The following is a 25,705-nucleotide window of genomic DNA, read 5'->3' as shown; positions in this document are numbered from 1 at the left end:
CCTTGCCTTCCCCTCCCCACTATTTCTCAATCTACTCTTGAAGAATGTTGTAAGCCCACCTAATACACCCCGAACCTTTCCTTATTTGGTCTGAGAAGACACTTCCCTGATGATTGACAACTTATGTGCCAACCCCCTGCTAAGAAAAGTATAAAGCCAGTGTGGCAGTTAATAAAGTTGCCCTTGATCGGCATGTGTCGTCTTGGGCCCCCTGTTTACTAACCTCACTAGTCTTATTTCAGATCAGGACCCTCACAGAATCCACCTAATTAGGAGCGCTTTCCACTGTTGTCTCTCCGCGGGCCGGAGAGATCTCCAGGGGAACGCGCAGGAAATTCCCCATTATTTAACAGAAACAGAAGGAAAATATCTTACCTAGCTCCAAGATGTCAGTAGCTTCTATCAAAGAAAAAAATGTTACAGCATAAGTCATTGTGACAAGTAAAAGTGAACTTTGGAGACAAAACAAGGATTTGAGAGTTTGATATGAATAGTTGGTAGGAGTCTATCATCCAATTCTGCCTTATTCTCAAGTCTAAAATCTTAAATTCTAAAAAATCATATAAATCCACAAATACTGATTTAAATACATGAGATAAAGAAACAAGGGATAACAAATGGCAGAAGACCACGGAATTAGAGAACTGAACTTAATATGGCGGGTGGGGCAATGAGTGGATTGAGAGAAGAGTGGAAAGTGTGATGCTGACACACTGTACACGTGAACATTGTACTAACAGTACTGAAAACCACAGGTGTCTAAAATTACATAACAACAAAACTGTGCTTATGAGGTATGAAGCTAATTTGGAATTATCTATGCTCAGAATCTAAGCTTCCTACTTTATTCAAATGAAGCTTTTGACAGATACTTCTATCACACTATAATATTTTCTTTTATTTCTTGAGTACTTTTGCTTCTTTCAAGTTCTTGATATACTCCAGCCTCCAACCAAGAATAAGACTTATGGGAAGTAACGTCAAATAAAAAATGTCCATGGTAATTACAGTCTTTTTTCTTACCTTGATATTGGGACGCAGACTCCGATAGGTCACCATATTTGTGTTTTCTAACATCATTCCAGTCTAGTACTGAGGAAAGAGAGGAAACAGTCAGGTGGAAAGAAACTACAGGAATCAAAACATTCAGTAGTTGTCGTTTTTATTGCTATTATTATTGTTTTGGTTTGAGGGCCATGTCCAAGCAGTGCTGAGAGGCTGCTCCTTACTCTCAGGAGACCTAACATGCCAGGGCAGAACCCAGGTCTTCCCCATGCAGTTTGTGCTCAACCCACGGAGCTATCTCTTCAGCCTTGAAAATATCTCAAATTTACACGTATAAATATATTATTATAAAATAATTCACTCCTACGATTCTATTTCAAGTACTAATCCACAATAAATAAAATGTTTTATGTTAAAGTAAACTTTAGTATTTTGTATAATAATAAAATATGGGGGACACCTGATTGTTCAAAACATAAGACTAACAGATTATAATTAGTTGGCAAAGTATTTGGCAACTAATAAACTGTTAGAATGGCTAAACAACAAAATGGGAAAATGTACAAGTTATGGGGCTGGAGCAACAGCACAGCGGGTAGGGGTTTGATCCCCAGCATCCCATATGGTCCCCTGAGCACCGCCAGGAGTAATTCCTGAGTGCATGAGCCAGGAGTAACCCCTGTGCATCACCGGGTGTGACCCAAAAAGAAAAAAAACTATACAAGTTATGACATTACCTGGTAAAGTATAATATCAAAACTATATTGATGGAATAATCACAATATTGTCGTTTATTTATTATTATTGTTATTTTGTGTTTTGGGTCACACCCAGCAAGCTAAGGGGTCACTCCTGGCTCTACACTCAGGAATTACTCCTTGTGTGCTTGGGAAACCATATGGGATGCTGGGGATCAAACCCAGGTCAGCCACGTGTAAGGCAAACACCCTACCCGCTGTACTATCGCTCCAGTCCCAGTAACTTTAAAATAAAAATCATGCCTGTTGATGACTGAAATGTGTGCCTCCCCACTTTACCAAACTCAGCTTCAAGTCTCACTTTCCAGTACCCCTGACTGTGACAGTTTTTGAAGAAAGGGTTAAGAACAATTAATCTATAATGAGTTATAATTTTATATAAGTAATAAAGTCACTAGGGTGGGTCCTAATTAAATATGATTCAAGAGGAGGAAGCCTGGAGGGAAGTGCCAAGCAAAGATGATGTGAAAACACATCATATGTGGAGAAGAGAGATCGAGTAAGCCAGGGTGGGAAAATGATGACAGACAAAATATAGAATGATAACCCTTAAATTTATGATGAATTTTCACACTTATATAATTAGACTGTATTCTTAAAGTTAGATATGCAAAATACATTTCATTTATACACAAGTTTAAAGTTAATAACACTTAAGTAAGGATGAGCTACCAGAATAAATATGATTGATCTAGGGAAGCCACATATATAGAAATCAGGCTGTAATATAAAATAATACTCAAAATCAATTGATGAAATTAAGGAAAAAACTAGTAAAAAGACAAGATGGATGTCAGACTTAATGGCAAAGCAAAATAAACAAAATGACTAATAAACTTAACTGGGCATTAAGGGATCAAATAAGGTTCAACTTAAGATGAAACTATAGAACCTAGAAGAAACACTTGAAACTCCAAGCACAGATAGGTAGAAACTGGAAAGCAGGATCCAGGAATGAAAGGAAACAAAAACTCAGTTGAAAAACCTTAATTTTCAGCTTCACTATAAATTTCTCAGGTAACTCACTAGGTAACTGATGATTTATAAATCTCTAAATGAACAGACTACAGCATCTGATAGAACTCTACACATTAAAAAATACCTGGTCACCTATAATTTTCCAAATTATTCTAAAAATAATGACCATGTTTCACAGTATGTTGATATATAGTGACTTTTATTTTTATAAAGTTGTTCACAATAATTTATTACAGTCAATATTCCAACAACAATCCCACCACCATTACACTTTCTCACCACCATATTTCGAATTTTCCCACCCCTCTCCCAAAACAGGACCTAAATAATTTGTTTTGTATTGCTTGTTATTAATTAATCCGCTAAAAGTGATCTAAAAAAGTTTCCTTAGAGAAAAGTGTGTGAAGATTGTTATATTTCAACCTAGCGCCATTAAGCCCTTGCATAATATATTACTATTGTTAATGGTTGAGCCTTGTGTGCTAATACATATGTTTATATACAAATACATATATATTTTAATCGGGATTGGTTTCCTTCTACTTTACACCACATCAAACGCGGTGAGATGTGGTACTTTTGGTACATCAGGATATAGAGTATAAAATGTCATGCGGCCGCATTGTGGCTGCATGTTCCAGGAAATCTAAAATTTTAAATAGGGTGATATACCTGGAGTTAATTTTTTAATTGGATGATGACTTTGGGGTCTTGAGGCACCTCTGCAGCTTGTTGCTCTCTTTCAAGATTTATTTGTGAGTCTCTGGATCATGGCTGTTAATGAGCTTATATGGAGCTAGAGGCAGTTCATGGGTATGACTGCCAGGCTCCTGGAAGAACAGGGAGATGGGGAGAGATTGCCCATTCCCAACTCTGTGAGCCTGGAGATTTCATATAGGGACTATTTTATTTAATTCTTTTAATTTTTAATTTTTTGGCTTTTGGGGTCACACCCAGCAATGCACAGGGTGTGCATTGGGGGTTACTCCTGGCTTTGCACTCAAGAATTACTCCTGGGGGCCGGAGCGATAGCACAGCGGGTAGGGCATTTGCCTTGCATGCGGCCGACCCGGGTTCGATCCCCGGCATCCCATATGGTCCCCCAAGCACCGCCAGGAGTAATTCCTGAGTGCAGATCCAGGAGTAACCCCTGAGCATTGCTGGGTGTGACCCAAAAAGCAAAAAAACAAAACAAAAAAAAAGAATTACTCCTGGTGGTGCTCGAAGGACCATATGGGATGCTGGGAATCGAACCTGAGTCCGCCGTGTGCAAGGCAAACACCCTACCCACTGGACTATTGCTCCAGTCCCTAGGGACTATTTTAAAATAACTGGCTTTGGGGGCTGGAGCAATAGCACAGCAGGTAGGGCATTTGCCTTGCACATGGCGGACTCGGGTTCGATTCCCAGCATCCCATATGGTCCCCTGAGCACTGCCAGGAGTAATTCCTGAGTACAGAGCCAGGAGTAACCCCTGAGCATTGCCAGTTGTGACCCAAAAAGCAAAATAAAATAAAATAATAAAATAACCAGTTTTATTTTGTTTCATTTATCCACAAAGTATCTTATTTAATTGTAACAAATCCAAAGTCTGAGTTTTTTATTTATTTTTATTGAAGGGTCTTAGTTTACAATAGCATTAAAGTCATTACTTTGTAAAACACTACATCAATTTCTCCACCAGTGTTTCAAGATCCCTCCACCATTATTCCACTCCTCATTCCCCCTCCTCATACCCTCCATCCTTTAGTTTCTGGCTCTACTAATTATATCTCAGGATTTGCTTCTACTGGTGATTGTCAATCTGTTTCTTTGTATTCCACATGTGTACAAGATCATCTGGTATTTATCTTTTACTTTCTGACTCACTTCACTTAGCATGACACCATCCAATTCCATTCAAACTGAAGCAAACTAAAAATTTCCATCTTTTCTCATAGTTGAATGACATTCCATTGAGTGTGTGTGTGTGTGAGACAATTTCTTTACCCAGTCACCTGAAAATAGATTTTTACTGTCTGTTCACCCTTACCTTACAAAGCTAACATTTACCCAGATTCTGTCTGTTCTTTCTCTAAAATGACCACCTCTTCTCTTCAACAGCCTCTCCTCTTATTCTGAGTTTAAGGTTTCATTATTATTGAAGATGCCTCTAGATTCTTCCTATGTTTTCCTCAATATGGCTTATTGAATTAAGTATGATCTCATGATCTTTAGTCCATTTTGAATTTACTCTGTGCACTGTATGACATAGGGGTCTACGTTCATATTATTATGTGGCTAACCAGTTTTCCGAGCACCATTTGTTGAACATTTTAGTATACTTCATTTCATACTCTTTACTCCTTTGTTGAAGATTAGCTTTAGACACATTTAAGGATATGTATCTGGGAATCTCAATTTTGTTCCATTGGCCTGAGAGTCTGACTTTATTCCAGTATCAAACTCTTTTGATTACTATAGCTTTAAAGTATAATTTGACATTGGGGAAAAAGAAGCCTTCCACCTTCTTGTTTTCTAGGATTGGTTTGGCCACTCAGGGGGTTTTATTACTCAATCTAAACTTTCACAGCATTTAGTCTATGTTTTTAAGGAATGTCATTGAGTATTTTTATAGGGACTACATTGAATCCATATATTGTCACTTTGACAACTCTAATCCTTCCAACCTATAAACAAGGGATATTGCCTTTTCCTTGTATTTTCTTTTTTTGTTAGTTTTGAATTGGATGTATTCAGGGATTAATCCTGGCTTTGTATGCAGAAATTTTTCTTGGCAGGGCTTGGGGATGGGGGGCGGGTAACATATGTGGTGTTGAGGATAAAACCTGGGTCATCTGTATACAAGGAAAGCACCCTACCCACTGTATCATCTCTCTAGCCTGGGTCTTATTTTTTTGACCTTTAGTAGTGGTTTATAATTTTCTTTATATAAGTCACTTGTTTTGTTAGGCTTATTCCCAGATACTTGATTTTCTTGAGGTGCAACTGTGAAAAGAACTTTTAAAAATTTCTTTCTCTTCTCTTCATTGCTTGCACATATGAATGCCATCAACTTCTATGTTGAATTTTTAGCTTGTCAAATTACTATAAAGGTTTACTGTTTCTAGGAGTTTTTGCATCCTAGATAAATCTTTAGGATTTTATAAGTATAGTATCATGTCATCTGCAAATAGTGAAAGTTTTACTTCTTCTTTTCTAATCTGGAGGCCCTTAATATCTTTTTCTTGCCTAACTGCTAAGTCAAAGACTTCCAATGCTATCATGAGTAATAGTGGTGAGGTAAGAGTGGGCAATTTTGTCCTGTGCCATTTCTAAAGAGAAAGCTTTCAGGTTTTTTCCATTGAGTATGATGTTATGTGTGGGTTTGGGGTAGATGGTATTAACTATACTGAGAAAATTTCTGTCTATCCCCATTTTATTGAGTGCTTTTAATTATGAATGGGTTTCAGACATGGTCAAATGTTTTTTCTTATCTATTGATATGATCAAGGCTTCAATGCCATTGGTCAAGCAAACAAAAGGTAAACAAAACAAATAGGACTATATCAAATTACGAAGCTTCTACACTGAAAAAAAAACACAACTACAATTAACAGAATAAAAATACAGACTAGGAAAGAATATTTTCTCACTACTCATCTGACAAAGTGTTAATATCCAAGAGATATAAAAGACTTTAAAACTTAACAGAGAAAAGACAATCCAAAAAATGGGGAGAGGGGCTGACGTGGTAGTACAGTAATACACTGGGTAGAGCACTTGCCTTCTACATGGCCATGGCCAGCCTGGGTACAATTCCCAGCACCCGATATAGTCCTCTGAGCCCAACAGGAGTGATTCCTGAGTGCAGATTCAGGAATAAGCCCTAAGCAAAGCTGGGTGTGGCCCCAACCCCTGGGGAGAGGAGATGAACAGAAACTTCCCCAAAGAATATGCATTTAGATGTCAATAAACATACAGGGAAAAAATGCTCTGTATCATCAGGGAAATGCAAATCAAAACAATAATTGATTGTCAACTTACACAGTGATACACATCAAAAAGAACAAAACCACCAGTGTTGATATGAATGTGGAGACAAAGCAACCTTCTTCATCCACTTGCTGGTGGGAATGTCAACTTATTTAACCTTCCAAGAAAACCATATGGACACCTACAAAACTAGGAATGGAACTTCATATTATCCAGAAACTCCACTTCTTGTCATCTAGCCCAAGGATATAAAACTCTATTCAGAAAATATTTTTTCTGTTCTATATTCATTGCAGCACTATTCACATTAGCTAAAATCTGGAAACAACCCAAGTGTCAAGAACAAAGGACTGGATAGAGAAACTGTGGAATACTACTGGACTGTAAGAAAAGACAAAAATCATGCAATTTGCTGCTTTACATGGATTAATCTGGAGATTGTGGCGAATGAAATCATAAGGAAAGGGACAGATACAGAATGGTCTCTCATATGTGGGTTACAAAGGAACTCAGTAAGGGAACAACAAATGGCCAAAGGCAACAGAACCTAAGAACTGTCTACAGAACTGAGCTGATGATGGTCAGGGAAAAGGAACACCCTGGTTTGCTGTTGGACCACTGAATTCATGCATGAAGCCCTATCATTAAAGTACTGTAAATAATGGTGCCTAAAGTTTAAAAATTAAAATTAAAAATATGTAGTCCCATTTGTTGCTTTGTTTTCTTGAGATGACTCTGTGGTCATCTGTTGACATCACCTCTGTGGTTAATTTCCTAAAGAGTTCTGACAATGTCTTCTTTGATTAACTTTATGGATTTAAGTTTATCTGGAGGTCTTTAAATGCTTTTCACTTTATTTCTGTGAATAGTGCTCTCTGCCACTAATGATTAGGGAAGTGCAAATCAAAACAGCACTGAGATATTGTCTCATGCCAGTGAGAATGGCATACATCAAAAAGTCTGGAAGAAGCCAGTGCTGGTGGGTTGTGGTGAGAAAGAAACCCTCATCCACCGTTGGTGGAAATGTCATCGGGTTCAGCCTCTATAGAAAGCAATATTGTCAATGTCACTGTCATCCGTTGCTCATTGATTTGCTCGAGTGGGCACCAGTAACGTCTCCATTGTAAGACTCATTGTTACTGATTTTTGGCATATCAAATATGCCAGTTCTCAAAAACAACCAAAAGATGGATAACACAACCATATGACCCAGAAATACCCTTGGCAAATACCCCCCTAAAAAAAGCCCATTAATTTGAGATAATACATGCACATCTATGTTCACCACAGTACTTAGTGCAATAGACAAGTTATGGAAGCAACGCAAACACCCAACTATAGATGAATGGATCAGGAAGCTACGGTATACATATACAATGCAGACATAAGAAAGGACAAAATCATGTACTTCAGCACATGGATGAAACTAGCAGATATCATGTTGAGTGAAGTGAGTCAGAAGGAAATGGATAGAAACAGGATGACCTCTCCCCTGTGGGAATTAAAGATACACAGCAAGGTAGAAATAAATGGTCACACAAGGGAAAAATTGATCCTCAGAATGAGTTTCTGGGGGGTGAGGAGACCTTGGAGGAGAGAGGTGAGTACACAAATGATAGGTGTGATATTGGAATTATGGACATGTAAAATCATCATTAACAGTACTGTAAGCCACAGTACCTCAAGCAATAAAGGTAAAACTATCACTGAAGATATCACTATTATCCTGTTGCTCATCAATTCACTTGAGTGGCCACCAGTAACATCTCCATTTGTCCCAGTCCTAAGATTTTAGCAGCCTCTCCCTCCTAACTCATCTTTCCCAATGACTGGAGGCTCTTTCAGGGTCAGGGGAATGAGACCTGTTATTGTTACTGTTTTTGGCATATCGAATACGCCACAGGGAGCTTGACAAGGCTCTGCCGTGTGGGAAAGATAAAACTATATTTAATTTAATTTTGTTTTTGAGTCCCATCCAGTTGTACTCAGGGCTAACTCCTGGCTCTGTCTCAAGAATCACTCCTGGTGGACTTGGGGGAACTAAAGAGAGTGCCAGGGATTGGCCTGCGCTGGACACATGCGAAGCAAGTGCCTTACCCACTACACTATCTCTCTGGGCCCCTAATATGTTTTAAAGACATAGAATGAAAGGACAAAGTAAATAAAAGTAAATAAAAATTTAAAAATGTTTCAAGATACCTCACTTTGGCCAATGAAAACAGATACTATATCCTCTGTCTGATTTCACCCATTTCCAATCTATACTTTACCATTACTTTTCTAAAATATAGATAAATTCAACCTTGTCACAATTCTTTCAAAGTCTTTTAATATCAAGCCCTAAAATGCATCCAAACAATAAAAATGCTTTATTTTCTCATATCTTAAAATTCTCCTCATTTCCATTCAAGAGATTCTTACTCACTTTATTTTCCAGGATAAATGTCACTTTGTAATAGCCTTCTGCTATCATCCCAAAGAAGAACGCTAATCCCATGGCCTCCTTTAATGACTGTCCCCAAGGATCATAGCTAAATACTATTAAGCCAGTTAGTATTCTGGATTTGGCACAAAGTAAACACTTAAAATAAAAGGCTTGCCTTTCTTGGAATTCAACAGTACTAAGAAAAACTGCTTATAAATATTAAGAAGTCAATATTTTAATATACACTCTCATTAAAAGAATTTTGATAGATAGTAATAACTAAGACTCAAGATGATGAATAAAAGTAGATTATTTAAAGCTACAGATACAGATGCTTGAGATATAGTACAGCGGGTAGGGTGTTTGCCTCGTATGCTGCCAACACAGGTTCGATCCCTGGCATTCCATATGGCTCCCCAAGTACCAGAAGTGATTCTGAGCATAGAGCCAGTATTAAGCCCTGAACGTAGCTATCACTTAAGGTACAGAATTTCAGTTTTCCAATGTGAAAAAAGTTCTGAAGATTGATGGTGGTAATGTTTGCACAACAATATGAATGCCAATGTCACTGAAAAGCACATTTAAAATGGTAGCACTGTAGCACTGTCGGCTGTCCTGTTGTTCATCGATTTGCTTGAGTGGCAGTAGTAACATCTCCGTTGTGGGACTTGTTATTACTGTTTTTGGCATATCAAATATGGGTAGCTTGCCAGACTCTGCAGTGCGGGCGGGATACTCTTGGTAGCTTGCCAGGCTCTCTGAGAGGGAAGGAGGAAGCGAACACAGGTCAGCCGAGTGCAAGGCAAACACCCTATTGGCTGTGCTATCGCTCCAGTCCCTTAAAAAATTAATGAACTTGCATTTCTGAGATGTCAGAAGGGTCAAAGGCTAAAGCATTGATTTCATTTTATTTTTTATTAAAAAAATTTTTTTTTGCTTTTGGGGTTACATATGGCAATGCACAGGGGTTACTCCTGGCTCTGCACTCAGGAATTACTACTGGCAGTGCTCGGGGGACCATATGGGATGCTGGGAATCGAACCTGGGTGAGCTGCTTGCAAGGCAAACGCCTTGCCTGCTGTGCTGCTGTTCCAGTCCCTTGATTTAATTTTAGATTAAAATGACACCATTGTCGTACAAAAAGCCCAGTCACAGCATTTGGATATATATCAACTCAAATATTACAAATGCCTTTTTCCAGGTAAAGGATCTGGAGCTCTGACATTTGATAGTTCCATGAAAGGAGGAGAAAAGTTGAACTAGGCAACATCAATAAAACACATGTAATTAAATAGCTCTTAAAGGACGCCTACTCACAACTTTTTAAAATGGAATTGGATTTATGATGTGTGTCCTATTTACACAGGTTTATTAACTCAATAAACTTTACTTTCTGCTATTTTTGCACTCAGCTAGGCATTGGAGATAAATCACTGACAGAACAGAAACAATTCCTGCTCTGGTGGAGATTATTACATTCTATTGAGATGGCCAGCAAGGTTTCACAATATGTGACTTTTTTATTGGAAGCACTTAAAATAGCTTTTATTGTAAGGAAGCACCTAGAGAAAGACACCTTCTGGCAATGAGAACTACCTTGCAAAGGATGGGTTCCTCATCCTCTAAACTGCACAGGCAGAAAGACTAAACGATCCCTGTCACCAGATACCCAAATGCTTTTAAGTTGAGCGGGAATTCATGAAAAGAGTATTAATTTTATGAAATCTAACAATCTTTTTGAATCTTAGAATTACACTTCATTAAGCACTGAGGGTGAGATAGTAACAATGTATTTATAATGTGTGTGTGCCCATGCATACATTTTAGCAAATGTGTATATATTGATTATCAATAAGGAGCATATTGAGTATTCATACAAAAGAGGTACATTCTAATTTGTACCTTGTGTCTGTCAATAGAATGAATAAACTGCAATGTTGTAGGTTTATTTTAAAATTCTTTTATTTTATAAAGTGGGCTGGAGCGATAGCAGAGCAGGTAGGGCATTTGCCTTGCACACAGCCGATCTGGGTTCGATTCCTCTGCCCCTCTCGGAGAGCCCGGCAAGCTACAGAGAGTATCTCGCCTGCACAGCAGAGCCTGGCAAGCTACCTGTGGCATATTCGATATGCCAAAAACAGTAACAACAAGTCTCACAATGGAGACGTTACTTGAGCAAATCAGTGAGCAACAGGGTGACAGTTACAGTGCCCGCTTGAGCAAATCAGTGAGCAACAGGGTGACAGTTACAGTGACAGTGATTTTATAAAGTAGTTCACAACATTTGGTTACATTTACTATTCAAACACCAATCCCACCACCATTACACCTTCACACCACTATGTTTCGGGTGTTTCCATCCCGAATCCCAATTCCTGCCCCAAAGCAGAACCGAAATAATCTAATATTTCCCTCTAAGTTTGATTGCCTCCTACATTGAATCCCATCAAATGTGGTGCCGGACTCTTGGAGTATGGGTAGAGTGTGTCCTATGAAGTGTTGCGGGGCTGTATTTGCAGCCACGTGGTCCAGGAAAAGTCTCACTTGTGGGTGAGGCTCAGCCTGAGCGTGTGGAGAGAAGCAGTGAGCATGGCTGCAGTTGAGTTCTGGAGGTTTTCGGCTGCCGGGGCTGGGTCCCTTGGGGCGGGGAAGGGTCTCACCTTCTGGGACCCCTCCCCCGCCGAGTGAAACAGCCTGGTTGGGGGGTTCAGCAGCATGGTTATGGCTAGCGTCATGTTGCTCCCTTCTGGGAGAGATGGATGTGTGATCTGAATGGTGGCCAGTGATGAGATTATCTGGTGCCAGCCAGAGGTGAATGTTGTAAGTTTAAAGAGCGAAGGATTGAATGCTATTACATCATGTTAACTCACTAAATAAAAATTCACTGACTATATGGAGGTTCTAGCCTTGTGTTAGGGAATGAGAGGATTTAAAGGGGAGGGAGGCAATTTTCCTTTAAGAAAAAATTGAAAAGAGTTATATAATTAAGTGCAATAAAACATTATATCTGCTGAATTTAAGTACCAAAGGGGACTCAGAAAGTGAAAGTTAGGTGCGTGGCCACATTCACAGCCGTGCAACATCACAATCTTTACGACACTTAGTAGTAGCACACCAGCCTGGATGGGATGTAATGTACAAGGCAACCGGTTTCGCTTAATGAAATAAACACAGAGGGCTTAACCTGTAGCAACACCTTAATAATCTCTCATACAAGGACTTAACATCTCCCTGGTGAGATACAAGAACTTACCCTAATTTTCTTCTAAGAAAACTTTTTTTTGATCATTTTGTTAGAAAAATTATTGCTAACAAGCAATATAAAATAAATTACTGAGGGGCTGCTATGGAAGCAGGTTTAAGGGGCGATTAGGAAAATTGGAGACGATGGTGGAGGAAAGGTTTAATTGTGGTGGGATTGGTGCTGGGATACTGAATGTCTGTAACACTTCATCATCAACAACTTCATAACCACAGTGTTTATATAAAGTGCAGCAGAAAGATTTACACATGTAGGCTTTACCTATTCCAAGTAAATTCCAAATTATATTAATATAGAATTGTTTTAAAAGTTTTATTAATGACAGGTGAGACATGATTATTACCATAATGAGATCCAAGTATAGAATAAAATTAATGTAATATACCTTAGATCCCAGAGTTGAAAACTTGCATGTGTAAATGAGAATAGGCATTTTATTATATTGTATTAAATGGTGTTTCCTATTTACATAGGTCAAAATCAGAGAATAATCACAAACTGGCCCTTACTGATTCATTTTCTGATCATTCTATTTAACATTTCTTCAAGCTGTATTGAATTAGCAACAAAAAGTAAATTTATTAGGTGCTTTAGGAGGCAGGTTGGGATTGAGAGGGAAATGGGATATTGGTGGAGGGAAGGTCACACTGGTGGTGCTGGAACACTAAATCCTTGAAACAACTCATAATTAACAACTTTGTAAATCATGGTGTTCTTAAAAACGAAAAAAAGAAAGTAGAAATTAGGGAAGGATCCCATTCCATATGGGGAGGGAATATAAAGAAAAAATAAGATTTTATTTAAAAGGTAACATTTAAGTTAAATGTTAATAGGAAGCACACATGAAGAAATCCCATACAACCCAGTTATTCCAATTCTTGTAATAGATTTTCCCCAAAACCTAAAACTTTAATAAAAGGAGATATATGCACACCTTTGTTCACTGCAGTACTCAGTATAATACTGAGAATACCAGAATTCTGAAGCAATCTGAATGTCCAGCAACAGGTGACTATACCAATAACGGTATATATACACAATGGAGCGCTATGCAGTTATAAGAAAAAGATAAAATTATGTCGCTTACTGTAATATAAACGGAACTGGAGGGTATTATGTTAAGTGAAATAAATCAGAGGAAGAAGAACAAATATCTATGATCTCACTCATCTGCAGAAAACAGAAAAACAAGGGAATGGAGGGTATTGAACAACGACAAACCCTTGGCCCTGGATTACAAAACTTATTACCAAACAGTGGGGGATGGCCTGGGGAGACTGAAAAAGGGACCAGAGGTGACACAGGGACAGTGGTGGAGGGTCACGGGTGCGACAGTAGTGGGGGTGTGCAGTGACTTCATCTCTACTCTAAACACCACTGTGACCACATTATATAAACTATCATCTCAAAAGCTTTTTCTGTAAACAGAAACACCTCCATAAATAAATCAGTTAAGTCCTGATGCTGGATAGTTACCAACACACACCACGAAGAGGAACTAAGAAAGAAGCCCTGCATGGAGCTCATGTTGGAGCTGCTCCAAGGGGGAGCAGGGGGCTGCTGTGTCCTTGAATTGTGGCTAATAGTAAACAAGGAAGTACGCAATTGTTTCCATTTTTATTAATCTAAATTTTAACACTGACCTTCAGCATAATCAGAGAAGATTTTCAGTGTACATGTAACAAAACATACTACTGGGGGTAGGGAGGGGTGGTGTAGGGAGACTACTGTGTGTAAGGTGCTTGCTTGCATACAGCAGACTCAGATCCAGTCCCCCAGCCCCACCAGGAGTGATCCCTGAGCAAAGAGCCAGGAGTAAGCCCTGAGCACAGCTGGGTATGGTACACATGCAAAAAACCCAAACTTACTATTTTTCAAATGTAAAATTTTTAAAAGATCTATATGTGGATAACTTCATGTATGAATAAAGATGGAAACTACAAAATATAGAGCAATCATAGGGGTGAGGGGGAGAGCACAATGTCCCGGCCCCAGTCCTGCCTCCAGCACTACAGAGTCCTCCTTCAGCACTCCAGAGTCCTCCCAGAGGGGAGACCCTCAGCTGTGCAGGGTCTGGGCAGCACCTCAGCCCAGACTATTAGCTATGTATTACAAGGAATAATCTCTGGATCCCCTTGGGAAGACAAAAAAAAAAGAGGAAATAAAATGAAAAAGAAAGGAAGGAACAAATAGGGGGTGCAGAGCTGCCAGCAGGTCAACCTGTACCTGGGGGCAAGTGTATCAGCTGCTTGGTGCTGCCTTCAGGCTTCCTGACACCCCAAAATTGCTACTGTGCCTCTGGCTGGACCCCAACAACTCGGGACCAAGTTTCCCGAGAAATTAATTAAATGGCCCAAAGTTAGGTATGTGAGAGCCAGGCCCACAAACCACCTTCAGCTCAGCTATGCAGGCTCATTTATCAGTCTTACTTCAGAGACCCACAAATAAAATCTCAGAAGAGATAAAAAAAAACCACAGTTAATCTCGGCTCTGTGCAAGATTGAACAAACCAGGCTAAAAAGGAGAGGGGAGGGTCAGCCTGGTACCTGCCCAAGCAGAGCCCCCGTGGCTGATTGCTTCCACAGTCCAATATTGCTGCCATGCCCCTGGATGGACTCCACTGTCTTGGGACAGACCTCACTGAGATCTAATCTGCTGAAAATTCAGGCATGCAGGTTTTGTGACTTAAATCTTCAGGCTTTTTCAGGGTCAGAATGGGCTACCTCCCCCCACCTCCCTGTACTTCCTAAGACCTCGGCAGTCATATCCACACCCCAACTGCCACCCAGTTAAAAAAGCTACTCCAGCCTTACCTTCCAGATAAAAATACTGAATGCGCTGGACAAACATGATGACCTCTTAGTACATGTATTGCAAACCATAATGCACAAAAGGAGAGATAAAGAAGAAAAATGCATGCCATCGAGGAAGGCTAGATGGGGACTAGGGGGATGTTGGGGGATGGTGGGAGGGAAATTGGGGATATTGGTGGTGGGAAATGTACACTGGTGGAGATTTGGGTGTTGAATCATTGTATGACTGAAACCCAATATGAACAGCTTTGTAATGGTCTATCTCATGGATATTCAATAAAATATTTACAAAAAATAAAGAAAAGAACAAATGATCAGTGTCAGTGGCTGTATTTTTTACAAAAATAGAGAATGTAGATCTACAACAACAGGTAACAGGAGATAAAAGAAAAAAAAATAAAGACCCTTGTTTTGTTAGAGAAGCTCATTTATACCTTTGCTTGGTTGTGTGACTTGCTTGTTCAACCTCCAAAATAGTCAAAAGAATCATGACTATTTCAGACTAGAGGTAGAACAAATGACTTCAGAGAAAGCAATGACCTTAGTATAACGATGGAGTTAGTCTTAATCTCAGACAACTCATTCCACTTCAGTATTTTCTAAGCAAGGAATTTTAAAAAATGGTTAAGCCATAATAAACAAGAAACCTGTGATTAATTTTTTATTTTTAATTAGAGAGTCATCGTGAGGGTACAGTTACAGATCCATACATCTTTGTGCTCATGTTTCCCCCATACAAAGTTTGATAACCCATCCCTTCACCAGTGCCCATTCTCCACCACCAGTAAACCCAACATCCCTCCCCCCCTCCCCAGTCCCGTCTCCCCCCACCCCACCCTGCCACTATGGCAGGGAATTCCCTTTTGTTCTCTCTCTCTGATTAGGTGTTGTGGTTTGCAATAAAGGTGTTGAGTGGCCATTGTGTTCAGTCTCTAGTCTGTATTCGGCCTGCACTGTGATTAATTTTTTTTAAAGATTTGTATTAGGTTTTTGTTTCTATGAATCTGAAAAATTTATTCAGAATCTAAATGAGAATAGGTGTTTTTCTATTTTGTAGGATAATTGGTTTGTCCTTGCAGCCTTGCTGCAGGGAGCTTAGGTTTATTAGGTTAATCCTATCACAGCACTCCCATTCCTCTGTTTACTTGTAACTTCTTTCCTTGTGCTCTGTTGACTTGTAAATATTGTTTTTCTCTTCTCCTTAAGTCCTCTGCATAATTAATTCAAGGCAATGTCCTTTTTGTATGAACACAAGAAGACAGTTAATGCTATGCTTCTGTAACTTGGGAGTTAATTGACTCCGAATGATTATTCACCCCTGGGCATCTGTTCTCTCGACTTAAGCCTCAGTTGCCCTTACTTCCTAGTACCCCAAAAGCAGGGTCCTGACGAGGCAGTAAATGGACCCAGGGCAAGCTATGAGCTATGTGCCACCCCGGCATTGAAATGGGCCTGGCCAAAGTGCCACAATACTTAACTATAAGTTAAAAGCAAGGTAATGGACAAATTTTGTCATGATCCAAAAAGTAATAAGGAGATTTGAACCCTAATTAATCGTTAGGAACAGATGTCCCCAGGGAGTCGCCCTACAAGCCTCAATGTATCTCTTACTGTGTCCATACAAAATAATTAATATTAAGAAGTAGAATTAAGATGTTAACTAAGATGTTAATTGAGTTCTTGGACTAAGGAGAGGAGGAAAACCCCTAGGTGGGATTTCCACCCTTGAGCCTGATTGCTATCAGGAAGGGCTTTAGATATGTTGATTGTGCTGCAGGACTGGGTGTGGTGGCCACTCCCAATGCTAGGGAGGAGGAGAGAGATGAGAGAGAGACCAGGGAAGCAAGTTGGAGCAGGGACTAGCAAAGGGGACAGGGGAGAAGAATGTAGGGGAAGAATGCAGAACAGGTGCATGGAGAGACAAGAGAGCAAAGCTGTGAGAGGGAGCACGGAGAGATGAGCGGGAGAGACAGGAGGAGACGGGAATGAGGGGCAGCGTGAGACCAGAATGGGGAGCTTAGCGAGCCTGGAACAGGTGCGTGGGGAGAATGGAGTAAAAGGCAGCTGATCACCAACCGGCTTGGCCCCTGTTTCCTCCTTCGTCCACCCATGGCCTGGGCCACTCCAGTGGGGAAGCAGCCCGAGTCCACCAGACCCAGGCAGTGAGAGGAAGAGCCATCGGGGCTCTTCCAAGCTGCCCCGGAGATTATACTCTATTTAATTCAAATGAAATTATTAAACATATCATTATAAAATTGGTTATAAGTTTATGAGCCAGAGTGGCTACAGGGCTTTTTTTGGGGGGGAGGGAGGTTATTGGGCCATACCTGGTGGTGCACAGGTGTTACTCCTGGCTCTGTGCTTAGGGATCCCTCCTGCTGAAGCACAGGGGACCACATGTGGTGCCAGGGATCGAACATGGGTAGTCCCCGTGCAAGGCAAGTGTCCTACTCACGGTATAATTGCTCTGACCCCAGGTTTTAATGGCCTTTAAGATAAATGATCTAAGATGGTACCTAACAGAAAACAAATTCCTTAAGTAATGGGTTTTTATTAGTTACTTTTCACTTTTATTACCTTCTTAATAACAATCTCTACTGCAGTTCACCAGTTAGAGATTTTTATTAGTTTTAAAGGCAAAATTTCCAACTTCATATAAAGATCTGGGAAATTTAGATCAATGGAATCACAGCTAAAAGGATAATAGGTAATCTTAATTAGTAATAAGGCATTCCTAAATTTAGTCCTTGCTAAACCTCTTAATCCCTCTTACCTCCAAGACTGGGTATAAAGGATACTTAACACTAGGCTGCATAGTCTATGTATTAAAATCTGGCTTCCACAGAGTTAAGAGGGTTGTGATTTATCCCTGGGTCTACCAGTACCTTGCTCTGAACTCTGACAAGTCAATTTCTGGGCCTGTTAATTTCTTCATCTGTAAAATGAGGGGTGGGGTGGGGAAGGGGAGACACTTAACGTTAAGTTTGGGGCTTAACAAATTAGGCTACATTATAAGAAAAGTAGGATACTTAAAATCTGATCTGAGTTCATGAGTGTATTCCAAAATACTTTAATTTAAATTACCTCTAGTAAATAGCCCCGATTTACGTGCGTTAAACTCAATATCCACAGAAATAAAGAAATGAAGAATAAAGAAATAAAGAATGCAAATATTCACCAAATTTGGTCCCATGTACACTCTGAGTATAAACATAGTTTCCAAGGAACAGGTTTAATCATAAAATTAAAATATACTAAAAACAACTGATAGCCCGTTATCACCATTGAGATATGCCCTTTCTCCTCCCTGTCTGTCACCATTTTTTCTTATGTTGAAAATCACCATGACACTCTGATTTGAAAGAATCAGAGAGAAAACACAGTAGGGAAAAAAGCTTTGAAAACATCCTATCAAAATGCGATGAAATAGATCACCCTTGAAGCAAGAAAAAGAAGACATTTCTTCAGATGACATAGTGAAATAAAATTTCTTATAAATGATCACATATTTCACCAACTATAATAAAATTATTAAATTATATAGATTTCAAGTTTTTAATTTTGGGTTTGTGGGGTCATACCCAGCAGTGTTTGAGGATACTCCTAGTTCTGTGCTCAAGGGTCACTTCCAGTGGAACTGGGAGAACCATGCAGTACCGGAGAGCTGAACCTAGACTTTCGCATAGAAAGTAAGTGCTCGACAGCGGCCACTCAACACCTTTATTGCAAACCACAACAGCTAATTAGAGAGAGAAAACAGAAGGGAATGCCTTGCCACAGTGGCAGGGTGGGGTGGGGGGGAGATGGGTTTGGGGAGGGTGGGAGGGACACTGGGTTTACGGGTGGTGGAGAATGGGCACTGGTGAAGGGATGGGTTCCCAAACTTTGTATGAGGGAAGTATAAGCACAAAAGTGTATAGATCTGTAGCTGTACCCTCACGGTGATTCTCTAATTAAAAATAAATAAATTTAAAAAAAAAAAGAAAGTAAGTGCTCGAGGGAGCATAACATGAGGCCCCCTTAGCCATGCCACCGGACTCCGCACTAGGCTATTTCACTCGGGGCGCCCCAGAGTGGGGCGGGTGAGAGCCCTCCCTGCCCTAAGGGACCCAGCCCCAGTAGCTGAAAACCTCCACAACCCAACCACCACCACACTCGAGGCCACTCCCCACACACTCAGGCCGAGCCTCACATATGAGTGAACATATTCCTGGACCACGTGGCCTATATCATAAGACACTCCCTACCATTCTCCATAATTACCACACCAAGTCTGATGGGGTTCAGACAGTAAGCAACAAATCATAGAGGGAAATATATATATATATATATATATATATATATATGTGTGTGTGTGTGTGTGTGTGTGTGTGTGTGTGTATATCACTGTCATCCCATTGCTCATCGATTTGCTCGAGCGAGTACCAGTAACATCTCCATCCTGAGACTTGTTACTGTTTTTGGCATATCGAATATGCCACAGGTAGCTTGCCAGGCTATATATGCATATATACATATTAAGCTCACATCACCCAAACTTTAACAACATGTTAGTGATATCCTACAGAATGTCTTAATGGCTCCTGCCAAAACAGAACAATCTTCACACTGTTTCCTATATGTAACACTTTTTTGCAAGCAGTTCTTCATAACAGACAATACAAAATATATTCTTTCGGTTGTGTTTTGGGACGGGGCTTGGGGCTTGGGATGGAAACATCCTGAATTTGGTGGTGGAAAGGTGTAATGGTGGTGGGATTGGTTTTTAAATATTAAATGTAATCAAATACTGTAAATTAACTTATAAAATAAAAAAAAGTAAGTGCTCAGCCTATATGAGCTATCTCTCTAGTACATTGCAGATGTATGTCATGTATCTCAATAACATTAATTGGGTTGGGGTGAGGGTTGGGGCCACACCTTGCAGTGCTCAGAGATTACTCCTGGCTCTGTGCACAAGGATCACTCCCAACAGTGCTGCGGCACTGGGATTCTAACCTGAGTCCACCAGGTAAAAGTGCTTAAGCCACTGTAGTACCTCTCCAGTACAAAAACACCTTGTCAATCATCAGTGTAAGAATTCTTAGTATGGTTTGAACACCCCTTTTCACTAATAAGAAAATGATACCCAGAGTTTGAATAACGTTTTGAAAGGTTAGCCAATAGAAAAAAAAAAACTATGTATGAAACCAAAGCTATGGTCTTAACTGATTTGCCTTAATCACATCTTTTTAAAAAGGAAAACCAAAGTCAGCAAACAAAAAAGTCCAACTTCACTCACACAAAAAAGAAGCTTTACAAATGCCTCTATAATGTAAAACAGCTCTGCTTAGGAAGACCTACAACCAGGTGTGAATAAAGATAGAGACCAATTTCACTAGAGTAAAAAATGGAAGCACTGATGCTTATTAGTTTTATCTGTACACTGAATAAGATTAGGCATAGTCTGAGGTCTAGTGAGGAAAACTAAATTAAATGGAAGATGTCTCCAGATACCAAGCTTTAAATATGCACAGATCTTGGAAGATATAAAAGCAGCTAAAGCAGGCTTATACCAAAGAGAAAGAGAGGGGTGGAGGAAGGAAGAGTCAGGGAAGAAGAAGAGTTAGTTTCCCCTCCAGAAATGAACGGAAACCAAACAAAGAGAAAAAGGAAACCACCAATGTCTTTCTGAACCCCATGAAGACCAGGCAGAATTATTTCAGTGTTAGGCAGCAGATGTGGTAAATTGTGATGTGGTAAACCATATTCCATGCTGATACGGAAGGACCAAATGGAAAAATGGGAGCAGAACCCCTGTCCTGCTATCGTGGTGGAGGACAGGCTTAGGGGAGGGTGGAGACACAAGACCAGTCTGGGATCACTATTGATTAGCCACTCATTTTTACTAGGAAGCAATCCTTGTGGGGATTCTGTGCCTTTCAGCTCCCCTTCATTTATTTTTGCTTCACTTGGAGGTAACTGAAGACGCAATAATATTCCTAGGGATGATCCACCAAAAGAGTGGGGGAAGGGAAGAAAGCTAGCAATCCCCTCATCAAAGAGAGCAATAAATCCTGCCTATACGGGAACAAAGAAAACAAAGCACATATACCCCCACCCCCGGCTGCCCCCTGCTCCCTCTGAAGCAATTACCATTTCTGTGAGTGCACACAGACAGAATCCCGGAGAATATCAATATTTTCTTTAACAAGCAAAACAGTAGCAATAAGTGGTTAATGAAAATGCAGGGAGCTCATAGCTGGAAGCCTGCTTCATGAGCAGAGGGCAGAAGGCAGATGGAATAGAGAAGGGATCACTAAGAAAATGATGGCTGGAGGAACCAGTTGGGATGGGAGATGCATGCCGAAAGTAGATAATGGACCAAACATGATGACCTCTCAGTGTCTGTGTTGCAAGTTATAATGCCGAAAAGTAAAGAGAGAGTATGGGGAATATTGTCTGCCATAGAGGAGGGGGAGGGTGGGAAAGGGGGGGGTATACCCAGGATATTGGTGGTGGGGAGTGTGCACTGGTGGAGGGATGGGTGTTTGATCATTATGAGATTGTAACCCAAACATGAAAGCTTGTAACTATCTCACGGTGATTCAATAAAATTTTTTAAAAAATTTTTAAAAAAAGAAAATGCGGGGAGCTGTAACTCCCTTTGTCTTACAAGCAGTCCCAGTAGAGTACACACACACACACACACACACACACACACACACAACCATTCTTTCATTTTTGTAATTGTTGCAGAGGCCGGGGGTTGAACATACACTTGGTTCATTCATCTAGCTGCACTGCTTGCACACTCAGCTGCAGTGCTCAGACACGTGAGTGCTCGCCAGGGGACACACCCTCCTGTGGAGCACCAAAGATCAGTCTGTTGAGGCACTACAGGTCCCAAACAGCAGCGCCATCAGGGCAGCACCAGGGACCAAACCTTGCGCTTGCAAGGCAGATGTTTTGTGCCACTGAGACACCTCCAGGCTCCTGAAATATCTTCTCTCGACTAATGAACAATGAGCTGGAGCAATAGTACAGCGGGGAGGCCTTGCAAGTGGCAGACCGGAGTCCGATCCCTGGCACCTCATACGTTCAACCTAGCACACTACCAGGAGTCATCCCTGAGCACAGAGCCAGAAGTAAGCACCTCTAGGTGTGGGCTGAAAAAAAGAAAACAAATTCCTATTTCTTAACTTCCTGTAAGAGCTTGTAAAGCATAGGTAATAGTTCTTCTTTAAAGATCTGGAAAAACTTACAAGTGAAATATTCTGGACCTAGATTTTTTAAAATATTTGTATTAACTTTTTGCTTTTTGGGTCACACCTGTTGATGCTCAGAGGTATTCCTGGCTCTGAGCCCTGAACCTAGATTTCTGTTTGGGGGATACTTTTCATTACTATTTTAATTCCCAGGCTAGTGATTGGGATGTCCAAGGTTTCCTATTACAACCTGATTTAATCCTGGAAGATTGTTTAATTCTGAGAACGTATCTATTTCTTTTAGGTTTTCCAATTTAGCACAACCTAATTTCAACATTTTAATTCCTTTTTACTATTTAATTTTTAAAAATTTAGTTATTTTTCTGACCACATGCTTTAAAGCATTAACGCTATGGGGATTTTGTTTGTTTGCTCATTTTGGGGCCATACCCCGCGGTTCTCGAGGCTTACTCCCGGCTCTGTGCTCAGGGGTCACTCCTGGTGGTGGCATGCAAGGCAGGCACCTTAACCCCTTGACTATCTCTCTGGCCCCTACTCAATATACCACAGGCAAATGAGGCCAGCTGGTATTTGTCCTTTTCCCTCTGACTTATTTTGCATAACACAATAACTTCCAGTCCTCTCCAAGCTACAGCAGACTGCGAGAGCTCATCTTTTCTCATCTTAACTGCACCATATCCCACTATGCATATATACAACTTCTTTATCTATTCATCTGTTGTCAGACATTTGCAACCAAATGTTTAATAGAAGCTCTAGTGAGTAAGACAGTGTCACTATCACTGTCACTGTCATCCTGTTGCTCATCAATTTGCTTGAGCGGGCAACAGTCACGTCTCCATTGTGGGACTTGTTGTTACTGTTTTTGGCATATCAAATACACCACAGGGAGCTTGCCAGGCTCTGCCATGCAGGCGAGATACTCTCAGTAGCTTGCTGGGCTCTCCGAAAGGGACAGAGGAATCGAGCCCAGGTCAGCCACGTGCAAAGCAAACGTCCTACTGCTGTGCTATTGCTCCAGTCTGAGCAAGACAGTGACAGGAGGAAAATTTCCCTTTTATTTTCATGTCCTGTTTGCAAAATTTTCACAATGCGTATACATAATTTCAATACATACATTACATACATTTTTAATGGGGTGAATATTTATGACAACAGTCAGAGGATATCTGATGAGAAAAAGTTCTCCTAGCGGACAAAGGAGAATGAAAAGGATTGGCGTGTTATGGTTTGATGCCCCCATGACTGTGATAAGCTGGGGAAATGAGGTGTCAAATATCCTCTACCTCCTTCTAAAACCATGGCTAATATTCACCTCAACTGTGTGTAACAGTTCTTCAGGCATTTTATGGTCGCTTTCATATGTGTAAAGGAAGTTAACTGCTTTCTAGTATCACCAAGGTTAAACTAATGAATAACTATATCACATATTTCATAGTATAATGTAACTGCCTCTTTTTCTCTCCCATTCTGCTCAACTCATAATACAGTCTTCTAATTGGATACTCTATCTTCCAGCATGCCTATTCTATGGTCTTATCCCCTTAAATGGGATAAAACACTTCCTAATTATTCTGAATTATTCAGACAAATTGCTTTTTTTCCAAAGTTAAGGTTATTTTTACAAAATATGCTCAGATTTCACACACGCCCCCTTTATTATAGTCACTGCAGCCAGGCTGACAGAGCTCAAACTTAATAGTTGCCTAAGTGAGAAATGCCTCCAGATTCACCAGGCTGAACCTCACATCCAGGGCACACTGGAGGGGGGAAGGTGAGCCCTCCACCCACCCAAACAGAGCCCCAGCAGCCAAAAACCTCTGTAACCCAATCGCCACCATGCCCATGGCCAGACTCCACAGGCTCAGACAAGCCTACCCAGGAATGAACATGTTGAAAGCCTTGTTATGCAGGATTTGTGACTAAAATCTCCAGGATCTCACAGAGTTGGGGATGGGTGACCTATCTCCCAACTCATCACCCTGCTCTTCCGGGAGCCTGGCAGTCACACCCATGAACTGCCTCTAGTGTCATGTAAACTCATTAACCAGCCATGATTCAGAAACTGAAAAATAAATCTTGAAAGAGATCAGCAAGCTGTAGAGATGCTGCTTCGGACCCCAAAGTCACCATCCAGTTAAAAATTTAACTCCAGCTGTACCATCCCTTCAAAATTTTAGAATTTCTGGATCTCACTGCCACATTTGCAGCTGTGAGACATCTCATACTCCACACTACTGATACGTCAGGAATAGCACACCACATTGGATGGGATGTAAAGTAGAAGGCAATCAATCTGGATTAAGAAAAGATTAATACCCAAGTCTTAATCTGTAACAACATGTTAGCACCTCATATACAAAGCCTTAATGGCTCCAGGGTGAGATACAACAATCTTCACACATTTCCTTCTAAGGAATCTTTTTTTGAACATTTCTAGTGAATTAATCATGACAAGCAATACAAAATAAATAATTTAAGGCCTGCTAATGGGACAGGCTTGGATGGTGGTTGGGAAAATTGGAAATAATGGTGGTGGGAAGGTGTAAAGGTGGTGTGGTTAGTGTTGGAATAGTGAATGTAATAAAGCATCATGAACAACTTTATAAAAATGAAATAAAATTTAAATAAATCATTTTAAAGAAAAAATTAATTGCCAAAGTTGACAAGTAATGTAATCCCTAGTGCCTCAGTTTCCTTATCTGAAAAATAAAGACAGTGGCAGTAATTACCTCTTCTAGGAGCTAGGAAAACTAAGACAGATATACATAAATATGCATTTATGTATAAATATATTTATATGTATGAATGCATATATATAACACTTCAGAAAAATATCAGGCATATAGTAGACACTCGATGTTAAATATGTACTGTTTCTTCCTTCTCTTCATTATAATCATTATGTCCTGATATTGCTTAGGAAATTATCTTAAAATCATTTACTGATGGGTCAGAGTGGTTATACAAGGGATAGGCCACTTGCCCTGCATGTGGCTGCACCGAGTTAAATCCCCAGCACCCCACAAGGTCCCCCAATCCCTGTCAGGAGTGGCGCCCCAGCGCATGGTCAAAAGGAAGCCTGAGCACCAGCAGGTGTGGCCCCAAAACAAACAAAACATTTAGTTTGCTGGCAATTTCTTTCTATTATATTTCTATGTCCCTTCTCCTCAATCCAAAGTATTCCTGACATTTCATCTCTTCACAGCTCTTGTTGACAAACTTGATTAAGGAGGAACTTTCTCATCTATCCTAAAATAGGCCCATTTTCACTGCATTCT

General features: G+C 40.2%; 1 protein-coding gene across 7 annotated transcripts in view; it reads right to left on the bottom strand.

Annotated features, from left to right (window-relative positions):
• Positions 1–25,705, bottom strand: part of SCMH1 (Scm polycomb group protein homolog 1) — a 211,157-nt gene that overhangs the window by 140,430 nt on the left and 45,022 nt on the right. For 5 of the 7 annotated variants that reach the window (XM_055138836.1, XM_055138835.1, XM_055138842.1 and 2 more), the window contains 2 exons: positions 1,024–1,092; positions 376–399 (listed from right to left, as the gene is read on the bottom strand). In XM_055138836.1, the coding sequence (XP_054994811.1) occupies positions 376–399; positions 1,024–1,092 (93 nt within the window). The remainder of the gene's footprint in view (positions 1–375; positions 400–1,023; positions 1,093–25,705) is intronic. The other 2 variants (XM_055138837.1, XM_055138839.1) reach the window with 1 other exon arrangement.

This window comes from Sorex araneus, chromosome 5, assembly GCF_027595985.1.
Source record: "Sorex araneus isolate mSorAra2 chromosome 5, mSorAra2.pri, whole genome shotgun sequence".
In the NCBI taxonomy this organism is placed as follows: Eukaryota; Metazoa; Chordata; class Mammalia; order Eulipotyphla; family Soricidae; genus Sorex; species Sorex araneus.
The sequence above is the reverse complement of the archived record's forward strand: the minus strand, read 5'-3'. Positions and strand labels throughout refer to the sequence as shown.